The 22,932-nt window shown below is 40.6% G+C and overlaps 1 protein-coding gene across 2 annotated transcripts in view; it reads left to right on the forward strand.

The window, feature by feature from the left end:
- Positions 1-14,536, forward strand: part of Parg (Poly(ADP-ribose) glycohydrolase) — a 39,768-nt gene extending 25,232 nt beyond the window's left edge. For both annotated transcript variants that reach the window (XM_080281147.1, XM_080281148.1), the window contains 5 exons: positions 7,142-7,332; positions 7,985-8,089; positions 10,423-10,552; positions 11,093-11,224; positions 12,250-14,536. In XM_080281147.1, the coding sequence (XP_080137273.1) occupies positions 7,142-7,332; positions 7,985-8,089; positions 10,423-10,552; positions 11,093-11,224; positions 12,250-12,746 (1,055 nt within the window). In that variant the 3' untranslated portion in view covers positions 12,747-14,536. The remainder of the gene's footprint in view (positions 1-7,141; positions 7,333-7,984; positions 8,090-10,422; positions 10,553-11,092; positions 11,225-12,249) is intronic.
- Positions 14,537-22,932: the final 8,396 nt, after the last annotated feature.

The following is a 22,932-nucleotide window of genomic DNA, read 5'->3' on the forward strand; positions in this document are numbered from 1 at the left end:
GGAGAGGCCTTTGAAAAATCAAATCCTCGAACGTCCCCTAAGCGCACGGTTTGTTTTGATTACGTGACGATCTAGGCGGGAAATTATTCAGTGAGTGAGACATTCCCGAGTACAGTAGCACAGTACAGTAATCACTCCAATATCCGGATCAATAGAGCCATCGGTAGGTTCGGATATTGGTTTTGTCCGGATATTGGGCCCCAGCTTATGGACTTGTACTTACGGACCCTTGTCATAAAGACTTTGTAGTTACTTGTAGAGAAGTATATTTTAGACTTGTGGTCGAGCGGCTTTTATATCTTGTAGTAGTTTCCCCACCAGATGTCATGTAGTGACGGGAGAGGTAAAGAATCGTATGGGACTATTTTTATTTGTCTTGGAAATATTAAACAGGTATAATAGTATAAGTCCTGGGTAGCTACCTCCCTGTCTCGCTATCTCTCTCTCTCTCTCTGTTCTAAGGCTAATCTCCGTCTCGACCTCTCTCTAGGGTTGCTTGTCTCCTTCTAAACTCTCTTTCCTAACATCTCGTGTAGTAGGGTGTGTGTGTCACGTATGTTCCTCATGGCAACAGAACTTTCTCACGAGAGGACTGCTGACAGCTAACTGCATCATCTCCTTACTGGCCGCTGTCGTCAGCTTTCCTCCGTGTAAGCGTTTAGCGCTGCTCGCTTCTCGCAAACACAACACCTTCTCATCATTTGACTTCCTGCTTCTATCTGTCTCTCTATCTATCTATTTATCTATCTATCTAGTATGATTTGCAATTATAATATGGAGACCTACCACATTGCTCTGCCGCGCAAAAATGGCGTACCATCGACATTTAATAGTTATAATATATTAATACATACTACATACACATTATAATGAACTTATAAGCTAATTAAGTGAAATACATAATATTGTAAAGTAACATAATTGTATGAATATTGTATACATATATTATTCATAGTAAATAGTGATTATTCAGTAATATTACATTTAAACAAGTTGTATACATATTTGAATAAATGCAATGGTTGTTGTATAACACTTGTAAGACGTGCATGTACAACAGACGTACGCATATAATTGTGCAATGGTAATACTGCTAGGTTATACATTACATATTTGAGTTATCACTTTAGTAATGTCTAATATTTCACCTAACTTGTATGATGATACTGGTAATATAGAATTGTGCTATAATTGTATGACTTATAATATTGTACTAACATTGTGTTAATGCAACTGTTACATAATTGGCAAAGTGTAACATAATGCAATCGTTTGTCGTTACATAATTATAATATGGAGACCTACCACACCCTAACACAGAGAAACACCTATACAACTCCCTCCGGACATGCATAGCACCTATTTAACACCCAAATCACACCAATAAGGCACATAAATGACTGAAATAAATGCAATAGACACATAAAATGTGGGTTTAGAAGTATGTTCATACATTAATAAACATTCTGGTACTTATGGACTCTAACCGAACCTAACCTAACCGAACCTAACCGAACTCTGAAAAACACATTCCTACTGCACATGCATGAGGTAAGTTTAGTATGGAAAGAAGTACAGTATGACACTTTCTGGTAAGTATAGTATGGGAAAAAATACAATATGAAACATTCTGGTAAATATAGTATGGAAAATAGTACAACATGAAACATTTTGGCTACTTACAGCAAGTCCCTGGCCACCTCGATGAATAACCGCCTCCTCTCGGACTCTGACAGTAAGAACGATTTCCTGAAGCACTTGCACTACACTCTTCCTGAAGTCTTGCACTGAACTTAGTCACTAACACACAGAAGTCCGTTCTTTTCACAGTGTTCACTTTAGTCCAAATAATGTTCCATTAAATTTAAGTGTTGCACATTAACTTTTCCCAAGTTTTTAAGTTTCCAAAGCCAAAACAAAGAAGGTTAGTTACGTTAAATTTCTTTTCTACTTAGTCTTTTCTCCCAACTTGAAAACCTTAACACAACACACCGTTTTTTTCACTGCACAACACTCAAAATTCCCGTGTGGTCTAGTGGAGAAGTTCTTGCTGTTTATTCACTGTCAGAGCCCGAGAGTATCACTGGCAGGCGTCCAAGGGGTGCATCGGTGGGTAGTGGTGATGGCGTACCGACTACAGAAGACTCTGAAGACAGCCGCAAACTCACGTCGAGCGGTGACTCCACTGTAGCTGATGTGCTGGGCTGTGGCTCGGAGCATGAGGGCCTGTCTTGGGGAGGCAACGGAGTGGAACCAGGGCTTGGCACAGCGGGGGTCACGGGCCTGAAAAAACTGTCAATCGTTGACTGACGCAAGGACCGACGATTCTGGCGATTGATGATGCGCTGCCGGAAAGCACGCACTTCCTCCACGAGTCCCAAGGGCCCCATCTCCCTGTCGCAGTCCGGGTGTTCCAGGTAGTCTAGGACGAACTCTAGATGTTCCCGGAGTGCGCTCAGCTTGGGGATGGCTGGAGTAGTGTCCTGCTGGGCGGAGTCTGCATCATCATCGCCTTCGTCGTCGGAATCTTCAAGTTCGGGACTGACACCAGGAACCGAAGACGCGATCTCGATATCAGACAACGTCTAATACCCAGGATCGCCCTCGTCGTCGTCCAACCACTCACGAACATCGTCCACATCAACATCGTCGCCGTGCGTACGTAGCCGTGCATGGAAGTCATCCACGTCAAACCCTAGGAAATCGTACTCCACATCTGTTCCGAGAAGCAGACGAGACCAACCATTTTCAAGAGTTTTCACAGGGACTTCCTTCCATGCACTAGCCCAGTTGTACAGCGCAGACTTGATGTTGTAGCGGCGAAGGTTTTCCAAAGTCCGCTTGCCTCGAGTGTCACGTCCTTCCCTGCGCTCGTCCTCGTCCTCGAGAACCACCATCACCTCGTCCAGGAACTTCCGACTGTACAGGCGCTTTGTTGCCACGATCACTCCTTGGCCCATTGGTTGAATGAGAGCAGTCGTATTAGGTGGCAGAAACATGCACCTAATACGGCCATTCTCAGCAACCAAGTCCTTGTCGCACGGGTGGGCAGGTGCATTGTCGAGGAGAAGGAGAGCCTTTACCTGGTCGCGAGGAATTCCCAGTGTCTTCGTCTGGTAATGTATGACCTCCTTGACGAAGTGATGGTGAAACCAGTCTTTGAAAATCACAGCTGTGAACCATGCTTTCAAAGAATGGTACCATACGACAGGAAGGACATCCATCACCCCACGAAGGCACCGAGGCTGCTTTGCACGGCCAACAATAACGGGCTTAAGCCGGTGCATGCCGTTAGCATTGGCACAACACAAAGCAGATATCTGTTCCTTAGAAAGCTTGCGGCCAGGTACACGCTTCTCCGCCTCATCGGCGAGAGTGTTCGTTGGCACCGAGCGATAGAATAGGCCAGTTTCGTCAGCGTTATAGACTTGACCGAGAGTGAGGCCCTCCCTGTCGATCAAGCCTTTCACCTTGTGCCGAAACTCGTCCACTCCATCCTCGTTAGCGTCCAATGCTTCGCCATGTGCTTTACGGTTAGTAAGGCCATGTCGCAACTTGAACGCGAAGAGCCAACCCTCGGATGCCTTGAAGTCTAGGGCGTCGTGAAGCCTTGCAAACTTCTCAGCAGCAGCCTTCAGCTCCGTTCCACGTACCATCACACCAGCTGCACGTTGCTGTCGATACCAAATCAACGTGGAGCGGTCGATCTCTGCATACTTGGGAGTAAACATAACCTTCCTCTCCACGTTGCGTTTGCTTCTCGACGAGAAGTCAGCCGTGTACTGCATGAGCTTGTCTCGGGAACGCTTGATATCAAACAAAGTCGACCGGGCCAGGTTGAACTCGCGGAGAATGCGAGAGGAAGACCAACCCGCATCAACCTTCTCCAATATCTCCCGTTTCTTCTCCAGAGTCAACACCACTCTCTTCCTTTTCTCAGGAGGCGGGGCCATCATCACACACACTAAGAGTAGGGCAGAGAGCAGCAGGAGGCCTTGCAGCAAGTACGGCACCACCACAAAAGCGAGCACGTGGGCAGCCATGACGAAGAGCGTAGGTCTTGTCGCGGTGAGAGACAGGCGGGAAGTGGGGAGGATGCAGCGGCGCTCTATCGGACGTCGGAGGAATGACGAACCAAAACAATGCTCTCACGCGGCGCGCGCGGCAAGTTCAAATTACGGACGGCAAAAAATCGATTTTTTTTCCAATTTTTTTGGATTTTCGGACCATTTTGGGAATGTTTGATCCCAGGACGATAAGGTTCGGTTAGTGGGGATGTTCGGTTATTGGACGTCCGGATATTAGAGGGATTACTGTATTTGTAAGTTACATATTTACAGTACTGTACTGTTCTGGTAAGTTTATGTGCAACTTACAGTACTATTAAATAACGTTAAAGCAAGAAATAAAGTCTTATAACCATTTTACCTGATAGGCGTCAGAATATTGCCTTTTTTATTTGTTCGTTTTTTCCACAGTACTGTACAGTATTTGTAAGTTAAATATTTACTGTTCTCGTATGTACTGTACTTGTAAGCACTTAAATAAAATTAAATAATTAAATAAAGCCTTGTAACCAGTTAACCCGAATTATATGATTACCCATGATCGGCGTCGGAATATTGCCTTTTTTGTTTGTTCGTTAAACTCTTACTGTACTGCCTTTCTACAGTACTGTATTTGTAAGTTAAATATTTACTGTTCTGGTATGTACTTGTAAGCAATTAAAGCATTAAATAAAGCCTTGTAACCAGTTAACCTGATTTATATGAAACCCATGATCGGCGTCGGAATATTGCCTTTTTTGTTTGTTCGTTCAAGACTTATAATAAGAGAAAAATATATTTTTGTCTTGGTATCTTTACCTATTTGCTCAGGTTTGCTGTAATGGTTTGGATCATTTGATGCAATGCAACGTGTAGAAAACTGTGAAAACTTTTGGGAAGTGAACGAAAATCTGGGACATGAGACTGACCTTGACAGCACCCTCTCATGTATCATCTGTCAGTTCACCATCTGCTATCGTGATGAGTGGATGTACGATTTTTTCGCTCGTGGCCAAGCCTAACCACACAGTTACACCCATTATCTCGACCCAGACAGAATATACAATCTTTTTCCTCCCTTGCAAAACACAAACAACCACCCTGTTTACGAGACAGCAATATATATTGCGAAAATAACAAGGTAAAATGATAAAGATGAACGTAAAATGATAGAGAAAGATGAACATGTTATGACGGAAGAAGTACGTTTTCCCCTTCTGTAAACGTATTTATTTCTGCTTTGTATCTGTATTCGTAATAATTAGACTTGATGTTAGTTCTGAAACTGCATTACGATTCTATTTTTAGCCATTCTCGTGGTGTGGGAGCTGGAAGTTGTGACACAACTTCCTTATTCCTAATCGGACTGACCCTCCACTTTATTCTCCTGTGGCAGAGTCTAGCCTTGGAGGACGTGCAGTTTTCTCATTTAGGACTGAAAATTCAACTCTTTCGCTCCCTTTTCCAAGCATGGGCACAACGATAACGTAAAAAATAACTCGAAACGACCATAAACGTATATACAAAAGGTGAAAATGTATTCATAACATTTTTTTCTTTTCCAGCCATTCCTAACAGATTATGTACTGAAATCATTCGATATCACAGTACTGCATTTCTAAGTTAAATATGTACTGTTCTGGTATGTAAGTTAAAGCACTGGTACCAGTTAACCTGATTTATATGATTAACTATGATCGGCGTCGGAATGTTTCCTTGTGTTTACATACAGTATTTGTGTGTTGAAGTTTTGCTGTGGAGTACTGTATTTGTGAGTTATAACATTAAATAAACCTTCTAACCACTTAAAGTGCTTTCTAGTGATTACCAGTGACAGATAACAGCAAAACAACACATTTGGGGGGTCTAGGGAGCAAAATCAGAGTAGTTTAAATATACGTGATTTCGCACCTAACACAGCACGGTAGGAACGAAACCCACGTGTTCCGTGCGAGTTACCTGTATATATATATATATATAAATATATGCAGGCATACCCTGGTTTAACGATTTGATTAGTTAGGTAAAACCCCATCATTAGGTGGGGTGTTGTATATTGGGGTACTTTTAATGTGTATTTCATTGTGGACCGTTTACCAGCCTTGGGTTTCCCCCAAACCTAGTCCAAAACTCACCCAGATGAGCCCAAAACAAGTTTAAAGGCAATCTAAATGGCCTAATAGCTGTCAAGGAAGCTAACCTAAGCCTAACACCTGTACATAACTCACCAAAACCAACAAATCAAATCTGAATATCGTCAAATGTAAGTCTGGAAAAACTCAAGCTTAGTAAACTGTACCCCAAAATGACAATGTTCACCCCACCTACGGCTAAAACACATTAACTGCAGCCTAAAAGTTTATAAATTAACCTAAATACACAATTTTAGTCTAAAATATCATCAAAATCAGTAACAAAAATCAAAGGCCATCATTAAATTGGGGTTTGGCCATTGTTAGGCGGGGTATGATGCAATTTCTACCCTCATCATTAAGCTGGGGTATCGCATCTAGGGGTATCCTATATCGAGGTATTACTGTATATATACTGGTATATATATATATATATATATATATATATATATATATCGATATATATATTATATGGCATAGCTACTAAGCTTAATAAAAATTCTTTATCTACCTTAGTGAAGTGGCTGATCATAGATATTTCTTTGTTGGAGATAAAAATAACACTATATTGTGGCAGGAACTTTTAAGATATCAGTATATATTATTTTCAAAATCATCCTAAAATATTTTAAGTACGAGCTTATCAAGTGCCTGAAGTTTATGAGCATCTGATTTTCCATCCAAAAATATTTTGTTGAGTGGAGAGGGATGCCTTCACATTGTGGCAGTGATATAACTTGGTGGCTCTGGTGCCAGGTTGTACGCATCCTTCAGCTCCCAGTCAAACAAGAGGAGGAGGAGGATGTTACTGGATAAGGGCAACTTTGACCTAAAGTCGACCAGGTTTGCGTTCAGATGAGCCTGAGGCCAAAGAGCAACTGCGCTGTGCTACTCATAAGTACCTTTGGGTGTACATATAATGAAAAAGAGAAGTAATGTTTTAAATATATATATATGCTGCAGGAGTGGAGCAGTTCAACCTTGGCAGTGGTTACGCCTCCACCTTTCGCTGGAGTGGGTCACAGCAAGACGAAACCCCACGTGACCCCTGGGGCCGGAAGCTCTGTCAAGTAACAGCCATTGATGCGCTACACTTCACTAAGCAGCCTCGCATTCAGTACAAAAACTGCTACATTGAAAGGGAGCTGAATAAGGTACAGTAATGACATTGTGTGGTTTGTCGAGTTTTTCATGGTAATATTTCTTGAAGGATTATCCAATGGTAAGTTGTTGTTTAGTAACCCCAGACTGTCTGGCTGAACAGACTTATCAACTGCAGGCAAGCAACCATCCCAACAGGTTCATCCCATGCATTGAACTGGTGGACAGCACCGTGCCATAGCGAAGCATGGGAAGGAGTGGAAGTTTGGTTCCTGGATGGATGCCACATTTGTGTCTCTCCACCCAGTTAACAGGGGCACCATAATATACAGTACTCCACATTACCCTGTTATTTGGTTACCACCTTGCATTGAACAGTGTAAGTGGTTTCCAGGGTTACTGGAAACCATTAGGCTTGTCACTCAGTGTAGAGCTACCAGGAGTGACAAGAAGAGCAGTAAAAAATGACAGGAATGGAAGAAGTAGGAGGAGAGGAAGGCAGACAGAAAAAAGGATAATAAAGGCAAAAGAAGAAATGTGCAGCACTCCATCAAGTGAATGGTTGATGGTCGCCACCACCTACCACCATCCAGTGGTGAGTATTCAGTTATAATAAGTCAGTAAGAAGGTAAAATTTTTGTGGTAGCTGTATCTGTTATAGTGCCACATACAGCACTTATCTAACACTATATTGTGATGTTTCAGGCCTACGCAGGTTTCCGTTTGTTGGACAGAAGTGCAGGTTCTCCAGTTGCTGTTGCCACAGGAAACTGGGGATGCGGTGCATTTAAGGGCAACCCACGCCTCAAGGTGAGAATGTTAATTACAGTACACATTTGGTTTTGTGAATGGGAGTATTTTTTTTTTATAATCATCATTATCATCGTCGTCATCATCCTCATCCTCGACGTCGTCAACATCCCTGTTTTCGTCATCGTCATCATCCTCATCCTTGTCAGTCATCATCTTCCACTTACGGGATGGGGTGAGGTGAGATTCAGGAAAAAAAAAAAGAAAATCATCATCATCATCCTGACCTCCTTTCCCAACCTAGGTCAGGGTGAGTAGTAGCAATGTCCAGACAGCCTAAGTTTCACCAGTTCATTTGGCCATGCATCCATTCACTCATCATTCAAGCCCACGGAATCCTGGCTTCATCAGATAGGCCAAAAAAATTTCACCACGTTCTGTAGCATCATATATACCTATCTGATGGAGTCAGTCTGAATGCAGTCAGGTTAAAAAGGGTCCCAAATCCCTGGTTATGTGCTTCTTCACACAAAATTCATCCAGCCAGCTTGGTCTCTTGTCAGTCCCTAAACCTCATCAACTTCCATACCTCTCTTCCTCACACACTCCTCCACCTTCATCTTGGCCTGCCTCACTCCTTCTTCCTTCAGATTCGCTCAGATATACCTTTTTCACCACTCTGTTGTCATCCATTCTCTCCACATACCAACCAGCTTAGTACTGTCTCTTTGATTCCGGTGTCCACACATATCCTCACTCCGCATCTTTCACGTATCACATTATTCCATATCCTGTCCTTTCTCTGCACTCTACATACACTCCTCAGCAGTCCCACCTCCACTGCACTTAATCTTGACTTTTGATTTTCATGCCACACCATAGCCCATAGTCTCAGATATGTATGTTAAATTTGGCACTACTACTCCTTCATGTAAGCCTCGCTCAGCTGCAACACTCAAGCCTCTCTTTTTTTTATCAAGGCCTTCATAGCACCAGCTACTTTCCTTCCTTGTGTCACTCAACTTTCCACTTCTTTTGCACATTTTCTGCTCTTTTCTGTCACTGTGCCCAGGTATTTGAACTCTCTCACTAGTCCCAGTCTCTCTTCATTCACTGTGACATCACACTGGGAGTCACCTTCTCTCAAGACAACCATCACTTTACTCTTTTCTACATTTACTATCAAGACACGACACCCACAGACATCTACAAAACTCTGCACTAGTCTACCAAGCTCTTGTCCAGTATTTGCAAGAAACACTGCATCATCAGCGTACAACAAATATGAGATATTTCATTCATTACCATTCATTACCAGTGCCATCCCTCTCTCCATTACTCATGTTTTACTTCTCTCATCACCCCATCCCTGTATATATTGAACAGCCATGAGGACATAACACAACCATGTCGCATGCCCACATTGATCGTGAACCAGTCACTTGGATGCCTGTTTACCTTTACACATGCCTCACAACCATCATAAAAACTTTTGTCGGCACCTAGCAGCTTACATCTACACCATACATGTGCAAAACCCTCCACAATCCTTCTCTTTCTACTTTGTCATATGCTTTCCCCAGATCCATAAATGCCATAAACACCTTACAGTCCTTCTTGCATGCCTTCTCCACGATCTTTCTTACTGCAAATATATGATCCACACATCCTCTGCCCCTCCTTTTGCCACCCTGTTCGTCACTCGCCATGACTTCTGATCCCTCTCTTACATTCTCAATAATAATTCTTCCATATACCTTCCCTACCACACTCAGTAGATTTATGCCACAATGATTCTTGAACTCACTTCACTCATCTTTATTTTTGTGTAGGGGTAAAATCACTTCCTGTTTCCACTCTACTGGCACAGTTTCACTCGTCCATGCCTTGTTACATACCTCCAACATACACTTCATTCCACTCTTCCCACTGCACTTAAACATCTCTGCATACACCCCATCAACCCCAACTGCTTTCCCATGTTTCATCTGCATCACAGTGTTCTTCACCTGTCACACAACATACCCAGTGAGATGAGCTATGCAGTCATTCACAATTTTATCCCACCCATAAGAATTTGACCATCATCCTTCATGATTATTCATAAAAAAAGATAAAGGAATTTTCAGTACCTATGCTGTGCGTCTGCCTGTGATACCATGTAACTACTGTAATTGTGTATATGAGAAGGCTAGTAGGGTTCATGGATGCCACTTTCTCAGAAGTGAATGAATTTTTAACTCCCCCCCCCCCTTTTTTTTTTTTTTTTTTTTTTTAATGCTATTATGATTAAGGTAGTGACCAGAAAACAGTTGCCCTTATGAGCATAACATATGGTATTTCATTATGTATTTGAAATTTTTTCCACTTTAATTACTTCTTTTCCATCGCAGGCACTGATTCAGCTTGCCGTCTGTGGCCATGTTGGGCGAGACCTGGCATATTTCACATTTGGGGATAGTGCACTCCGGGATGACCTGATTACCATGTACATATTTCTGAAAGAGAATAATGTTACAGTGGGTGAGTAAGTTGGAATGATTCACTCCTTGAAGATGAAATGATGTTCCTTGATTGAGTTTTTGTGTCCGGTTGGACAGATGTGACATTACAACGAAATTTAATAATGTGGCAGCAAACAGTGATTTTTGAAACCAAGTGATGTGGTCTTTGAAGATCAATGGACTTTTTAGTATATTGTGAATTTCGCAATGCCTTGACTAATAGTGGAGCTATTTTATTACCTGCAGCTGTAGTAGTATGTTCATCTTAAATGTGAACCCAGTGGACTACAGGCTTAAATTACCCTTCTTTCACAGTCCCCCATCCTCCATTTGGGAGATAGGAAGTAGTTGAGGGACGTTTGCATTACCATCTACTTGAACTGCCCAGTTATACCGATGCCACCATAAGAAGGCATACTTCTCCAGCACCACTCACAGCTGTACTAGGCTTGAAGCACCTTACAATTATTTTAGTTAATTATAAGCTGATTTTTCACTCTTGGTAAGAAAAATTGCCTTTTAGCTGTCAGAAGCTACAAAAATAATTTCCTTGTTTCAGGAGAATTGGTACGAGTACTCAACCACCATGGACAGCGAGAGTGGAGTGATGGTTCAGACTTTTTCCAGTATATCTACCATAGTCTTGGATCATATGACTCAGACACAGATATTGAAACACCTGCTGCAGCTGGTGAGTATGTTGTTGTTGTTGTTGTTGTTGTTGTGTGATATGTTTGTGATGCCATCTGGTGTTTAAGTACAGGTCCTCCCCCACTTGCGAATGGTTGACTTACAATTGTTCGCACTGGCAAATTTGTACTTTCAATAAAGTACATGGAATTACAAGAGATATTCAACACTAATTATAAAATAGGTTTTGAGTTACTGAATTAGCCCAGCTGTAGGCTAATGTAAGTGTTTAAGCATGTTTAAAAGGCCAAGTTAGGCTATGATGTTTGGTGTGTTAAGTGTATTAAATGCATTTTGGACATACAAAAAAATTGACTTACAAGCAGTTTCTTATAACGTAACCTGTTCGTAAGTGGGGGAGGACCTGTATAGTGTTGAGTAGGATCTAGTATTGAAGGGATTAATGAAGGCTGTATCTTTCCCCTCCAGGGTGTATCCAACTCCTCCATTTTGGAAAATCTGCAAAAGTTAATAAAATCATCTAGAGGTAGGAAGCATAAAAAAAGAAAAAAAAAAAAAGTCATCTGAGTGCATGGGTTAATGATGCCATAGCTCATTTTTTTTTGTTTTGGCGCCTGGTGATTTAGTGGGTAATTGAGGTGTTCCATCAGATTGAGTCAGTGCAGGTTTATATCCAAGGGTGGTTGGAGTTTATTGCTCACGTAATGCCACTCAGGGATGATTGAGGCTGTTCACTCTCATCTTAACTGTCACAACCAACTTGTTTAGCCCTGGGCTCCTACGCTCCACATGGGACAACATGGGATTGGAAGATGATGATGATGTTTACAAAACCTCCAACATGTTTGCATGCATTGGGCTTGGTCACCTAATGGTGGATCTCCACACTGCTTGATCTCTAGCAGCCCCTTCGTTCAGTCCCCTATCGCTTAGGTCACACTGTATAAAGTTGTCTGAGGCTTTTTTCATTCCGCCACTCGCTACTCTATCCTCATTGTTCACACCTCTCACCTTCTGCACCCAGATGTAGCTGTGGATACAATTTATATATCACCTGTGTTTCAGAACCTTCAACCAAGAAAAGTTCAAATGGAAAGCACTCAGAGAAAGAGAAGCCTCATAAGTGTCAGGAAACTTCACGCACCATTTCAGAATATTTTAAAAGTTCATCAAGTTCGTCCAGACCTGATACATCAGGCCCCACCAGCAGTACATCACACAACAAGGGTCTGGTAAGTAAACAGTCAAGGACATCAGATGTTGAAAGTGTACCTGCAAACAAAGAGGCACTTAGTGATGAAAAGATATCACAGGTTTTGAGCGAATGTGATCGCTTAGTTGAGGAACAGAGAAACAAAGAAAGAGTACATAGTGATGGTGGTAATAAACAGTCTGTAGTTCCCAGTGACAGAATTGTAGAAAAGGGTGAGGAAAAAGAAATTCTGCCTAAAGATGTTAAGGAGAGGGATGATCAAAAAGATAAAGCTTTGAAAAGCTCAAAAGAGCCAAGTAAACTTTTATCATATTTAGATGAAATTGACTCTCAGGCGATGAAAACCTAGTGGTCCACAACAGTATTTGAAACAAGGGCATTGCATTGAGAATGATTTTGTTATTTTAAGTGAACTTAGAGACTACCCTTATTTTAACTGTGAGATCATGCAGGGCATTTATTCTATGTACTAAAATAGTGCATTAGCCCTATTGCCTTCATTGTTGCAATTTTAGATGCCTGGTGGTCTAGTGAGTTAAGGCGATCCAGCTACATGTGGCCCTTAAGAGTCTCATTCCATGAGGTGGTTAAGTTCCCATACTGCTGCTCAAGGATAGCAACTGGTCACTCATCCTAAATGTCTGGACTGAGTAGTCTAGCCCTAGGCCCCCACACTCCTGATGGGGAAGTGCTGCATTGGGTGATGAATTATACCATATATATTATGGGTATAGCTCGTATATAGTGTACCATGTACTGTTAAAGAAAGTATTTGTGCACAGTACCATGTGTGATGTTTTGCAATCAACAGTGCCGTTGAACACAGCATATTCTTTGCTGACTAATTGTTGCAAGATTTTGTATGTGGTATGTGAAGTTTCTGTACAAGGTGTGATCAGGCATATTTATTGTTAAAAATTATGGTAATTTGTAGAATGTTGATTAGTAGTGTGTTCATGCAACTGCCCTGTGCATTGCATAGATTAGCACCATCTTGAGTGATATTTGCACAGGGTGAAGCTTCTTAGGCAAATTGCTTTTGAAAGTGAAGATGGTGTGCTAAAATCAAGTGAAAGTCATAGAATTTTAATTTATAGCACTGTGCTGGTGAAGAGGAAAAACAAGGTAAATTGTGAGCTAGGAAGAAAAATGAATGCAAGTTACTCTGAAAATAGGAAGATATTCTGGAAGGAGGTGCAGAAATGTAGAAGTGACAGTGGAAAGAAATGTGAAAGTGTGAAGGATGTAAGTGGTAGATTATTAACCCATGGGGATGAAGTACTGACTAGATGGAAAGAATATTTTGAAAGTCTGTTGAATGGGAACAGAGAGAGCAAAGCAACTGTTCACGCGATTGGTATTGGGGGTGTACAGAGAAGGAATGTAGTGCCAGGAAACTTGACACTTGCACAAGTGATGAACGTTGTGAAGTGGCCAAGAAATGGGAAAACAGCTGGGGTTGATGAGGTGTATGCAGAGATGTTTAAGTGTAGTGAGGAGAGTGGAATGAAGTGCATGTTGGAGGTATGTAAGAAGGCATGGACGAGTGAAACTGTGCCAGTAGACGGAAAAAGGCAGTGATTGTACTCCTTTACCAAAATAAAGGTGAGTGAAGCGAGTGCAAGAATTATGGTGGCATAAGTCTGTGAGTGTTGTAGGAAATATATATGGAATAATTATTATAGAGAAAGTAAGAGAGATATCAGGAATGAGTGATGAACATGGTGGCTTCAGAAGTGGCAGAGGATGTGTGGATTGAATATTTGCAGTGAGACAGATAGTGGAGAAGGTGTGTGAGAAGGACAATAAGGTGTTTATGGCATTTATGGATCTGGATGTAGCATATGACAAAGTAGACAGAGAAGGATTGTGTAAGGTTTTACAGATGTATGGTGTAGATGGTAAGCTACTAGGTGCTGTCAGGCGTTTTTATGATGGTAATGAGGCATGTGTAAGGGTAAAAGGGCATCCAAGTGATTGGTTTACAGTCAGTGTAGGCGTGTGACAAGGTTGTGTGATGTCCCCATGGTTTTTCAATATATATATGGATGGGGTGATGAGAGGAGTAAAAACATGAGTAATGGAGAGAGGGATGGTGATGGTAATGAATGGTGATGGGTGGAATCTATGTATATAAAAGAGCTGCATTGTTTGTTTGTCCTTCAGTCACGCCCAAACCAAGGGCCAGTGACCCACAGACCCATATATATTCTGAATCAGGGTGACCCAAGGATGGTTTTAGGCCAAAATTCAGATCTGGGTCATTTGAGATCACTGGTAGAGTGTTTGTCTTTTTGGCCCGGCCAATGCCAGATACCCCTGCAGCCCAATTTTTGGCACGGAGACTCACATGACCTCCAGTTCAGACATAGGCTATGTGAGGTTGACCTCCAAGGTTATTTGAGGTCACTGGTTGGAGGTCATTTGAGCTCACCAGTAATATGCGCTCGAATGACTGGACCCAGCAGCCCAGTTTTTGGTATGGCTTCAGTTCGGACATAGGCTATGTGAGGTTGACCTCTGAGGTCATTTGAGGTCACCAGTAATACACGCTCGAACGACTGGACCCAGCAGCCCAGTTATTGGCATGGAGACTCACATGACCTCCAGTTTAGACATAGGATATGTGAGGTTGCCCTCCCAGGTCATTTAAGGTCACTGGTTGAAGGTCATTTGAGGTCGCCAATAATAGTAAACAAGTGCGCACAATTATTGAGCAGTAGTTAGCTAAAACTGAAGTAGAAAGTTCCTGGACCTCTCATAATCTCTCTTCAGAAGCATAGCAGGTACATGATCTTTCTGGAGTAGAAAGAAAGATTGAACTAGATCAAATAGGTTTAGAGTGTTCGCCTTTGTGGTCTGGTACCGTGCTAGCATCTCATATTGTATGCTGATGATGCAGTGCTACTTGCAAATACCGGACAAGAAATGGCTAGACTAGTGCAAAGTTTTGTAGATGTCTGTGAGCATTGTGCCTTGAGAGTAAAATTATGTAGAAAAGAGTAAAGTGATGGTTATTGAGAGAGGTGTGTTGTCACAGTGAATGGAAAGAGTGGAATTGGTGAGAGAGTTCAGATACCTGGGTACAGTGATCGAAAAGAGAAGAAAATGTGAAAAAGAAGTGATAAATAGAGTGACCTAAGGAAGGAAAATAGCTGGTGCTATGAAGGCCTTGATAAAATACAGATGACTGAGTGTTGCAGCTGTGTGAGGTTTACATGGAGTGTTAGTGCCAACTTTAACATACAGATGTGGGATTCTGGTGTGGCATGAAAATGAAAAGTCAGACTAAGAGCATTGGAGATGGGACTGCTTAGAAGTGTATGTGGAGTCTAGAGAATGGGTAGGATATGGAGTAATGTGATTCATGAAAGATGCAGAGTGAGGAAGTTTGTGGACACCAGAATCGAAGAGGGTGTATTGAGATGGTTTGGTCTTGTGGAAAGATTGGATGACAAGAGAGTGGTTAAAAAGGTATATCTGAGCGAATTTGTAGGAGGGAGGAGGCAAGGTAGGCCAAGTAGAAGGTGGAGGGATATGGTGGATGAGTGTGAGGAAGAGAGGTAGCTAAGGAATTTGGTGAAGCTAAGAGACTGACAAAGGACCGAGCTGGCTGGATGAGTTTTGTGCAGAGAAGCACATAACCAGGGACTTGGCACCTCTTTTTAATGTGACAGCATTCAGATTCACTCTATCAGATAGGTATATCTGAAGCTACAGGACGTGGTGAAATTTTTTTTGGCCTGTTTGATGGAGCCATGATTTCAAGGGCTTGAATGATGAGTGAATGGAAGAGTGGCACATTGAATTGGAGAAACTTCGGCTGTCTGGACCTTGCTACTCCTCACACTGCCCTAGGGTGGAAAAGGAGGTCAGGATGATGATGATGAATACTGTACTTATTTTCAGTTACTCTTATTGAACAGTGAGGTTGAATGATGTGTTGTGATATTGATTTAAAGATGGTACAGCCTCTTAGTTATAATTCACAAAAAATGCTTCAGTTATTTTATATGAATACTGTACATCAGTGGCTGAATAGTGTTGTTTTCTGTGATATACAGTGAGGCAAACATATTTAAGTATTCATGGAGTATTTATTAGTGTCGTTTTGTGTAGCTGCTTACATACCTTATGCTGTATATTTGCTTACAGGTAGTTCTCATCACAATTAGGAAGTTTTATATATATATATACATATATATATATATATATATATATATATATATATATATATATATATATATATACTGTATATGTTGGAGAGACACATTACATGCGCATGTACAAATGTTTTTTACGCACCTGACTGGGAAACGAACCCCAGACCCCTAGATAGAAGTCAGGCACTGATGCCACCACACCACAACGTGATAAAAGCTGAGATGCCTGAATTTTTTGACGAACCAGGTAAATCCATTATGGGAGGATGTATTTCAGTCACAACATATTAGATTATTTCTCAGCCCCACACAACTCAGCAAGTTACAGAGCAGTTTTAATATATCCCAGACACAGCACAAGCATCTTTATATGTTGGAAAGACACACATTACACGCGCTAATCAGGAGAAACAAGTGAATCAGCTTCATATATATTATATATATATATATATATATATATATATATATATATATATATTTGTTTACTGTGGACAGTCCTCCAATTCAGTTACATAGGCCTGTCATTTATTTTGTTCTTACCACCCCCAGATGACTTTATTTAGTTTATATGAGAATTTTCAAGCTGGAGGGGTTAGGTATTGAATCCATTAACTACTCCATTGAAATAGTTGTTCCTCTCCGATGTTGAGTAAAATTGTGTGGTAGCAGCAAGAATATAATTCCTGTAACGGACGTTCCCAGGCTGAAGGAATTATCATAAAAAGAACCAAATTAAAAAAAAGAAAAAAAGATGGAATTTATAAAAAAGGCTTACCCATTACCTGTACTAAACTTTATTCTTGATTTTCTTCAATATCAGACACCTAGTGGGTTTCAGTCTTAGGTGCCAGTCAGAGTAAGTCAAAGAGAAAATTGCTGTAAGTCAAATGACACATATTTGGCTGCAGCTGATTCAGTTGGAGTAACGGCCTTTCATTTGTGGGTGTGAAATTTCTAGTTGTGGCAGGAAAATTTTTCATTTCTTTAGTGCCAGCTTGGATGTAGGCTGGTTATTTATCCTCAAAACCCATAACTAGATATGTAAACTCCATCCTAGACAATTTACCAATCAACAAGGCTCCAGGTCCAGATGGACTTCCTCCACTTGTTTTGAAAAAGTGTTCCCCAGAACTTGCTGCTGTTCTAGCTAAATTATTCAGATTATGTATACGTACTTCTTCATTCCCTAATTCTTGGAAGGAAACCAATATCCACCCATTTCTGAAGAAAGGAAGTTCATCTGTCCCCTCTACTTACAGACCAATTGCTGTCGCATCTACTCTTGGTAAAGTATTTCAGATTGTAATTAGGTATATAGTTGGGGGCATGGTGGCTCAGTGGTAGAGCGCCTGACTTGAGACTGAAGAGTCGTGAGTTCACGCCATGCCCGGGTAAGCTGCCTTGCCGGGAGGGGTAGTGCTTTCCTATCACCTAGCTGGTTGTAGCAGCCGTGGCTCAGTGGGTTAGAGTGTCCTGACCGAAGGATCAGAGGTCCAGGTCCACTCAAGGGTCATTGGTAGACATCAGGAAGGGCATCTGGTCATAAAGTGCTGCACGTCCCCAAACCAAAGTCCTTTATCCATGGGCAACGCCTTAGCTTTTATCAAAAAAAGGGATGCAACGTTAAAAAAAAAAAAAGTGAAAAAGAGAGAGAAAGAAAGAAAAAAAAAAGTTGAACACAGTTTGGTTTTTGCCACGAAAGATTCACTGTTGATATACCCAATCTCTTGACTCATACCATCCATTGGTCAATTGACCAGCATGGAGAAACTCATGCAGTAGCCATTGATATTTCTAAAGCTTGTGACCGATTATGGCAATGTTCCCAGCTGTCCAAACTCCCTTGCCGTGGCCTGTCATCTTTTGTTCCTCTAATCTCATATTTCAGCAACAGAAAGATAAAAGTAAATGATGTGTATTCCAGTTTCCACTTGATTAATGCCAGCATGCCAAAAGGATCAGTTCTGGCTCAAACCCTATTCCTAATTTGTATTAGTGATCTCTTATCTGTCACCCATAATCCCATCCATTCATCCGCAGATGACACAACACTTCACAGTTCATTCACACTTAAACACCCATTCACAAAGTTTAATATCTCTAAGTCACAACTCAGTACAGCAATCTTGATTTATATCAAGACTTTTCTAGAATCTCTGAATGGGGATAAAATAACATTGACTCATTTAATGCTGGGAAAACCAAATACTGTGCACTGAGTGACAAGCCAAATGGTTTCCTGTAAACCAGGAAACCATTTACTATGCTGGGTGGTAACCATATAGTGAAATTATGGCACCTGGTGGTGTAATGGAAAATTAAGGCGCTCCAAGTGGATTGAGCCCGTGCAGGTTTATATCCAAGGGGCAATTGGGGTTCATTGCTCACGTAATGCCACCCAGGGATGAGTGAGGCTGGTCACTTTTATCTTAAATGTCAGGATCAACTTGCCTGGCCCCGGGCACCTACACTTCTCATGAGACAGCACTAGATTAGATGATGAATGAATGAATACACTAATAGACAGATATTGCCTGATTCCTATAATATCGTCAGTGCTATTGATATTCCTACCAGTATCTTCAAAAGTATGGAAATTCTCGGTGTTTCACTTAACAGTGCCCTCAGCTGGACCTGTCATGTTAGATCATTTGTTAAAACCACTTCAAAGAAACTTGTTTTATTGTACAGAGTCCATAATTTCTTCACTGACAAGCAGTTTGCTATAATTGGCGAGAGTCGTGTGCACTGTCAGCTGGAGTATTGCTCACCCTTGTGGAATGGATGCTGAGAGGTGGCACTAAAACAACTAGACAAAATTAAGAAATCCATTCAAATTATTAATAACCCTACTATTACAAATGAGCTACTTCCCCTACAAGTAAGAAGGAATGTTGCCTCCCTTGTATTATTTTACAGATACTTTTATGGCAAATGCTCAGATGAAATTGCGTCCATTTTGCCACATCTCCATGCCTTCCCCTGTGCTATGCGGGCATTTGGTAGTGCTCATGACTGGACTGTCACACTGCCATATTGCAGAACTTCTGCCTATCAGAACTCTTTTATTCCCCAAACTGCATCTCTTTGGAACTTGCTTTTCCAGAGTGGTTTCCCCCCAAACTTCAGCCTGCAGCTGTGCAAGTCCAATTGTTGCAGATTTTTAATGAATGAAGGACACATATAATTTGGTGTATGGATTATTATTTTTTGTTATTATTAATTTGTTTTTCCTTCCTCTGTTGTGTTATTTAAAAAAAATAAAAAATAAATGAGCTTCATTTAGACACCTACCGGGTATGCCTTTAAAGAGCAATGTGATACTGGCTTTTATTTTTTATTTTCTGTTTTCTGGTATGAACATAGAATTGTACTATAGAATGAGTTAAATACAGTGCTGTATAATGGTATACATACCATATTGTTTTACACTTGCCTGTCCGGTTGATAATATTGCATTCTTCACTTTTAATGAAACTGCTGGATATGTATTGTATCTAGTTGCATATTCCAACTGGTAGAAATCTTGTTCTAGCTTATGTAAGAAATTGCCCATTTTAGGGGGATGTATGCTGTATTCAGCTGAGTGTAGCTCTGCTGTGTACAAGTATACAGCATTTTATTAAACTTGGAAAGCAACTGATGTGAAAAAGTGCATATGCATCTATACCTGTATGCTGATATCCATGAGCAAAAAGGAAACATACGAGTAATTACCTAACTGTTTTTTTGTGTGTTAGATGTGATTGAATGAAAGTGCTCAGAAGTACTGTATTGTATTCCCTTTTTCCTTTCTGGATATTAACATACCCATGAATCACATGCATTTAGATGATTTATTTCCATATACGGTGTATATATATTTCTCAGTTTGGTCAGTACAGTACTATATAATTATAATTTTTAATGTTAGATGTTCTTGTTTCTTTCAGACAGTTTGTGTTTATAGGTTGATCCTCACAGATGTTGACTATAAAACACCTTTACATTGATATTGTTAGTGAAAAGAAGACTTTCCTCCTCCTTCATCAAGGTGTAATGACTGCAGTCATTGTCTTAAAAATCAATTTTCTCCTCCTGAAGTTGAAGATGAAGATGATGACTATTAAAACAAGATGTAAGTATATCCTTTCCACATGGACATCCAGCATGAGACATAACCCACTGCCATCTGTAATCTCTTCTTTATGATTGTGTTTAAGCTAAGTTTTTCATGCCACCTCTTAATGATTTTTTTTTACTTATGAAAGGCCTCTTGTATAGGAGGGCTTAAAAAAAGTTGCATTTAATCCCTACATTTCAGAGTCTTGCCTAAGATGAAGAAAATTGTTTGGAGGCAACAAGAATTATATGAAAAATACATAATCAAATTGAAGGGGTTAAATTGGCTTCAGTCATAAACAAATTGTACCTATATCCTTCCATTCTGTAGGATGTGTTCACAACCTGCCTATTCATAATGGTGACATACTGTACACACACACACACACACACACACACACACACACACACACACACACACACACACACACACACACACACACACACACACACACACACACAATTTTGATTCTAAATGCACCTCTCTCCTTACAGACATCTCCTGATTCAGGGTTAGCCAGCATAGGGAAGGTTTATTTTGGATATGCCCCACACTCCATAGGGATAATTTATGAAGTGGCAGGACACAGTAGGGAGTACAGAAAAAAGACATCATAGCAAAGAGGTTAATGAAAACTTCAGGTGAGTTGACAGCTGTATATGTAGAATCATCACCATCTCCATCATGATTCCACCCTCTGTTTTTTTCAAAACCTAATATTAGGTGTTTTAGGAGTTAGAGAAGGAGGGGGGGAAAATAAAATGGAAGAACTATCAACAGCATTCCCAGTGAAATGGACCAAACACTCATTCACATCTAGTTTGAGCCTAGTATTCTGACTCCACCTAACAGGTCTAACCATCTGTTAATGTAATTTTTGGGGACAGTTTTCACTATAGATGCATTTCATGGAATGTCAGGTTAATAAAAAGAGGGTTCCAAGTCATTGTCATGTGTTCCCCTGACATAATTCATCCAACCAACTTGATTTCCTGTCAGTTCCATGGCACTATCAACTTCTGTACCTTGAATTCTCACACACTCATGTACCATAGAAAGACATTGAATGTTCATATGAAGTAGTAGTAGTAGCAGTTTATCTCTACTCTCTGGCTTATGATCAGTCCCAGAGTGTTTCAAAAGATATTAGCCATTCCTTTACTGGCTACCATTGGCTTTGATTGTTGCAAGGTAAGTTGTAAAATATGTTAAATTTTTCACATTAGATTTTAAAATCTAATATAGGGCTTTCCAGTCTTATACTATTGCACATACCTCTTGATATTTTTCTAGCCAGTTACATTTCATTGTGGTTGTGTCCATAGATACTGATAATAAATGACTGAACACTGAATAATTTTAAAGTACTTATGAACTGACCAGTACCTTACATCAACATGATTACATAAGTACGGTACAGACACACAATTCTCCTACTTATTTTAGTAGGTAAGAAACTGCTTAGGCACTGCTTATCCATATGCTAGACTTAATTGCCATATTGTCTTTTTTTTTGACTAATATTATCTGAAAGTATTTCTAAACTAGCTTTCATACATCTGGAATATTGCAGGGCCCTCAGAATGTTAAGCTGTTGCAACAGATTGCTAAATATTGGTCGAGTATATTTTTCCTTTTGCAAAATTGTTATTAGTAAAATCCTTGAGCTAGAGATCAAAACTGTATTGTATTTCTTGAGTTAGGTTTGGAGTTGCTGACTAGAACAAAAGCTTTATTATTGTGTACCTGTGTAAATTGTTGATCTGCATTTTTTTTTTTAAGGGGGGGGGAGAGTCGGTTGTTGCAACTCACGATGTACCACCTACTTCTTGACTTCATATCCTGATGATAATTTTTTTTTTTTTTTTTTTTTTTCCCACCCATTTTTCCCTCACTACTCTTCCTTTCTTTCTGTCTTCTTCCAGTCCTCTCCATTTCTGCTCTTAACTCTTACTCCTACCTTTCTTTCATTCCCACTCATTCCTCAGTCTTCTGTTATAGTTGCTTGTTTCCTTGATTTTTTTTTTTTAATCGTGTGTTTCATTGTCCATTCCATCTTTATACTTGCATCTCCCTTCCCCTGTTTTATTCTCTTGTTCCTCCTCCATTCCTTCTTCCTAACTTGTTCCATATTCTTTAATTTGTTTATTTTCCTTTCTTTCATTTTCCTGTCCCATCCATCTCACTTTCTTCCTGTGTCACTCCTTGCACTCTGATCTTCCTTCTGTTCGGTGTTCATCCTCATTTGTCTTGAAATCCTTCTGTTTCCA

This window comes from Coenobita brevimanus, chromosome 88 (genome assembly GCF_032717465.1).
Source record: "Coenobita brevimanus isolate Jiangsu-jjx chromosome 88, ASM3271746v2, whole genome shotgun sequence".
Classification (NCBI taxonomy): Eukaryota; Metazoa; Arthropoda; class Malacostraca; order Decapoda; family Coenobitidae; genus Coenobita; species Coenobita brevimanus.